At 31.0% G+C, this 6000-nt stretch overlaps 1 protein-coding gene across 2 annotated transcripts; it reads right to left on the reverse strand.

Moving 5' to 3' along the window:
- Positions 1–626: 626 nt before the first annotated feature.
- LOC126870314 (adrenodoxin-like protein 2, mitochondrial) lies at positions 627–2492 on the reverse strand. 2 transcript variants are annotated; one of them, XR_007691276.1, is made up of 4 exons: positions 2160–2492; positions 1632–1744; positions 1224–1467; positions 627–959 (listed from the first exon to the last, which is right to left on the reverse strand). XR_007691276.1 is itself a non-coding variant. In XM_050627899.1 (4 exons), exons 1-4 carry the CDS (start codon positions 2306–2308, stop codon positions 869–871), a joined length of 486 nt encoding a protein of 161 aa, XP_050483856.1. In that variant the 5' UTR covers positions 2309–2491; the 3' UTR covers positions 627–868. The 2 variants fall into 2 exon arrangements, 1 of the variants encoding a protein (XP_050483856.1); XM_050627899.1 differs by having other exon boundaries at positions 1335–1467; positions 2160–2491.
- Between the last annotated feature and the right edge of the window lie 3508 nt (positions 2493–6000).

A 6000-nucleotide genomic window follows, 5' to 3' on the forward strand; every position in this document is an offset into this window, starting at 1 on the left:
TAATATATCCGCATATTTTATTTATATACAATATGTATAAATAATGATGTGATTTGACTAATTTTATTGAAAGAATATTTGTACTTTTTACGTAAAACTTCAGTCTTTTACAAACTTTCTTGTAATTAATAAACCAGTAAACACAATATTAATAAAATCTATTAAAATTATAAACAAACTCATAAGTTTTAATTTTAGTCCTTAAAGGTTGAAATATTTTGCTCCAATGTCGAGACATTTGTTTTAATCCAAAACATTACTATACTGAATCGATAATGTTGCATGTGCCACGAAAATGATGATAGTGTCAGATAACTTGTTGTGAAACGAAAAAGCATTGCATGTACATTTCTGTTGTTTTGTTGACCATGAGTTTGATGATCTTTTAAACTTGCCCATAGCTAAGAAATCAAACAGTATGTCTAAACGAAATTAATTTCAAATTATTTTTTAGGTTCTAAGCTTTTATCTAATCTTTCAGAAGTTGCAAAATTTATTCCACAAGAGTCTTTTTTATCATAACCAAGTACACATCTTAAAACCATTTAAGTCTTCCTTAGTAATTTCTTCTTATCTTTAATAGTAACGAAAATAATTTAGATGAACGTTTTAAAATTGACACCCTGTATATTAAAAATAAAAGATATATTTTCTTCATAATTGGATAGGCTTTTTACAATGGCAATGTACAAATATCAAAATTACAATTATACTATAACATATGTATATATATAAGCTTCACATTTAAACACAAGATTCTTTATTATATTTTTTTAATACTAATATTTTAATAATTATAACAAGGGTTTTTTAACAAGAGATGTATAACATTGTATACAAATTTTCAAAAACCTATAGATAATTTCAGTTATGCTCTTGCATCATTAATTGTTGATGGAACTCTTACCTCAATTCCATCTAGTTCCTTAGACATTACTATTTGACAGCCTAGCCGTGACCTGAAATTAAATATTATATAACTGAATATGTCAATAAATATATTTATTGCTATACAAATTAATACTAATACACAATAAGATTTCTATTTATCCATTTGAAAATCAACATTGTAAATATGCTAATTCCAACATAGATTTGTAATGATTATAGGGTCATAAATAAAAAACTATGAAAATTTATTATAATTTCAGTTTCGTAGTATTCAGAGATAGCGATTTGAAATTCTACATTGAGATGCAGATTTCGAAATACCCAATACTAACCTGTTTTTACATAAATTTAAATAGAAAAATTCACTTTATAAAATATTAAAAGGTAATAGAATTAATAATGTGAATGATTTGATACTGATTATTAATATTACTGATTATAACGTATCTGTTAATTCATATGCTAAATCCAACATGTCTAATTCTTCATCTGTTGGTTTGTCAGGAAGTGCATCATAAACTTCTTTCGAAAATATTAAACGGCACGTACTACAAGTTAATGTTCCTTCACAAGCACCTATATCAATTATATTTTAAGATTACAACATACTTATATAATAAAGTATCAAAAGTTAAAAATAATAAGAATATTAAACTTGATAAAAATGAAAATTTTCAAATATTTTCTACCTCAAAATTATTTATTTTAAATTAAGTAAATTATGCTTCTTTAAAACATACCATATCCACCTAAATCAATTTCATTATTTACTACTATGTCTAATATAGTATCTCCAACTTTCCCTTTTGCTTTGATTCTCTCTCCACTTGCTTTAACAAACGTTATATTTACTCTGAAAATAATATTTATGAAAGATAAAAATTATCTCAATATAATTATTTTCTTTATTTTTTGTGTTTCTTCAATTAATCTTCTCTTAATTATACCTTAATTATATGTATCACTTATGATAATAGAAATAATTTAAAAATAAGATATACTTGTCTTAATAATACATAAATAAAATTCGTATATCATATATTTATAACAGTGTTATATTTTTAGTTGTTCACTGTCAATGTTGTTCTTATTAACACTATTCTATTAATACTATGTTATTTTTCTAGATGTTATACTCCTACAAAGAGAAAAATTTCTTAGACATTATTATTAGCATTATTATTTTGACACCAATTTTATATTGGAAGGTAAGTACTGAAATTCTATTAAAAAAAGAAGGAAAGCACAAGAAAATTTGTATCACTTACTCTTGTTTTTCTGAAAGTGGTTGCGTGGTCGATATTCCTCTTGTTGCCTGCAAAAAGGGCAACGTTGTGTTGCTCGTATATTTTGAATAATTTGATGCAATACCGAGAATTGATCTCGAAAATTTTTGTAATTGATTTACTAACGCCATTCCACTGTCATAAATATCATGAGTATGGGACACCCTGTCCGAACACCAGATAAGTATTGCGGAAAATATCAATTGTAGATCAATTGTACTTTGTGCAAAAACTTTCACGGCATTCTTCGGCTGCTATACTGGGACGTTCCTTTACTGTGATAGGTTATAAAACGATTCCTAACACAAGTGACGTATCCCTACCGGACACGTGCTCTTCGGGCCACATGTTTTATGATACAAGACCAGCAAAATGATCAATGTGTAATTTTACATATCTTACATTTTTTCCAAATGAAATATTGTTTTTATTAAACGTTTAAAACCTCAGGCAACATTTATTTCATCTGATTTCAGTTTTACAAATATATATCTATATTACATATCTGTATAAATTACGGTCTGGTTATATCAAACAGGGACCGACACTCGCTAGGGAAAACTGCCCAAAAATTGAATCGTAAAAACCAATATGAAAGACAACAAATTTCTCGTTCTGCGGAACAAATAGAAATGAGCAGAGTATCTTTATCTTTATCTGAGACATTCAAAGCGTATCACGCATACGCTAAACATGAAGAAAACTTTCTTGTCTTCCATGTTCATTTTTCCCTTTCCATTTCCGAACGGTTTCTTCTATATTTATTTATATGTTCGTGATTGATGCTATTGACAACATACAACTAAGGGGAAATGCGAATAGTAATAGATATATGTATAATTCATTATGCAATTTTATAGAATTAAATCTTATTTATCTTCAGATATAAAAACTATATTTACCAGCTGAAACACTAACGCATATGCAGTATAATATAATCTACTTAACAATCTCGTTTTAGTTATAATATGTGATTAATTCTTTTGCTATTTCGCTATAAACAGTTTCTTGTGCATACAATATTTTTTTATAGTATTCTAATATATTGTTACATATTGTAAAGAAAGTAAAGTACAGTTATTGAAGTTTGGGAACATTCAATGTTAACCTTGCTTCAAAAAATAATCTTTCGAATGAATGGGGAATAGATTTTTAGTATTATAGTTGGTATAATGTCATCATTGTTTACAATGTGTTAGAGTTAAAGAAATGAGACAAATTAATATTTCAGAAGCAAATTCAATATTTAAATGATGTTATTTTAAAATGGCAGATGATATGAATGTTCTTTTTATACGAGGAAATGGAAACGTATGTATGGTAATGGAAACGTAATGGTTTTAACATTATTTTAGTACAAGATCTTAGCATAATAGTAATTAACAGTATCCACTACCTTTTAGTCAATTTTTGAAAAATGACATATATGATAATTTGCAATAGTTTGATAATAAAATACCTGTATCAATATTAATAACGTATAATTTGCTATCTCAAAAGGATACAGACACAGCCAATGATAATGTTTGGGATGATAGTGCATTAATAGAAGCATATGATAAAGCAATATATTTAGCAAAAGAAGAAGTTATCAAGCGAATGGGAATGGATGTTGGAAATTCTCAACCGAAAGAAAACCTACAAAATCTTAAGCAGCCTAAACACGCAAGTAAATTACACAAGGTTGTGATTTTGATAGAATATTACAAATTTGATACAGAATATTATTAAATATATTGATTAAGAAGCAAATTATTTTATTTTGCTATTTACTTATATTTATTTGTATACACATCTTCTCTCTATAGAAATGGATCATAGGAGCACCTTATCGTGCAATATACTCAGAGGATGGAGAAACTTATGAAGCTATAATATCAAAAATTTATGAAAACAATGGCACGTGTTGAAGTGGTTACCACTTCTAAGAAAACTCTACATCTGGTCTTTTTTAGTTTTCTCAAGCACTGAAGCCATCGACAGCGTGTAGACAAAAGACTGCGACGAAGTCAGGCCATAAACAGTAGACAGGCGACGTTGGCTTCGGGGTTTTTCAGTTATTAGGTAACACAGCTAGCGTGCGGATCTGGACCAGCTCAAATTGTATTTTTACTTATTACACTTCTATTTAAATATATTTTCTACCTTACAATTTATCCACGTGTTTTCTCTGTTTACACACCGAATAACCTCAACAGGTTATGGGCCCAGGGCTGTAAATTGCAAGGTAGCAACGTGAAATGAATAAATTGTTAAAGTGTTGTGCTTAGTAAAATAAGGGATAGTGCTAAAATGGAATCAGCAAGTGCGAAGGTCGAGATGTTACGCGGCGAAGAAAATTGGCTCCAGTGGCGTTTTGTTATGCGTACACTTTTGGAGGAAGATGACGACCTGATCAACGTGTGTGAAGGGAATTTGTGTCATCCAGGTAACAGCGCGGAGAAAGAAATCGCTCGTGGAAGATTTTTGAAAGCAGATCGATTAGCGAGAAAATTAATCGTGACCTCAGTAGGAAAGAAACCGTTGGATCTTCTTTTATGTTGCACGACAGCACATGAAATGTGGAAAAAGCTGAATACAGTATATGACATGAAGTCGGATGAGAATTTAAATATGGTCCAGAAGCAGTTCTTCGATTTTAAATGGGAAGAATCTGAAAATGTCTCTTACAACCTATCAAAGTTGGAACTCATAGCGGCGAAGATGAAAGTCCTTGATAGTGAAATTGGCGAGAAAATGCTGATAACACGCATTTTATCGGTGTTACCAAACAAATTCGATCATTTTCACAGTGCGTGGGATTCCGTGGAAGAAGAAAAGAAGACCTTAGACAGGCTTAGTACCAGGCTGATGACGGAAGAAATTAGATGGAAGAAAGACGACCAGGAAACATCGGTGGCATTGGTAACAAAAGGTAATAATTATAAAAGGGAACAGCAGAAGCAGTCAAGTAAACGTGAATACGAGAAACAAGGACCAAGTTGCTTTAACTGTGGAAAAGTTGGCCATCTAAAGAAGGATTGCTTTAGATGCTTTATATGCAAAAGGAAAGGCCACACCAGCAAAAACTGTTTTAAAAATAACAAAAGAAGCAACAATAGAGACAACCAGGAACCTAGAAACCAAAATCGGGATCACAGCGGAATTGGTCTATTAGGAAGTACCTCAGCGATACAAACGGCAAACGCTGATGTTTGGATAATCGACTCAGGAGCTACGGATCACATGACAGGACGACGGGAATGGTTCAGCGTTTTCGAAGAATTCGATAACACGGTGAAGATAGAGATCGGCGATGGTCCGTTCATGGATGCGTGCGGCAAAGGAAAAATCAGAGTAGAGACTTTTGTGGACGGCAAATGGGTAACATGTACAATGAACGATGTTCTATACGTACCAGGTATGAAAAGAAATCTGTTTTCGATTAGATCTGTCGCAAGAAGGGGCATAGATTTTTGTATTTCAAAGGAAGGGACCAATTGCATATTTTTACAAAATCAGAAAATAATAGCAAGAGGTTCTGTTATCGGAAATTTGTATAAAGTAGATATGCGAGTTATCATACCGTCAGTTTGTAATTTTAGCAATAGAGCGGAGTCAAACGCGGACACATTGCAGTTATGGCACGAACGGCTATGTCATCAGAACATCAGACATGTTAAAGAATTCTTAAAGAATTCAAATATGAAAGTTGTAGAGGATAATAACTTTTTCTGTGAAGGTTGCGCGTACGGGAAACAGCATAGATCGAGTTTTCACGAGAAAATCAATCGGGCGACTAAACCTCGCGAAATTATTTATACGGATGTATGTGGACCTATGG

This window comes from Bombus huntii, chromosome 10 (assembly GCF_024542735.1).
Source record: "Bombus huntii isolate Logan2020A chromosome 10, iyBomHunt1.1, whole genome shotgun sequence".
NCBI lineage: Eukaryota > Metazoa > Arthropoda > Insecta > Hymenoptera > Apidae > Bombus > Bombus huntii.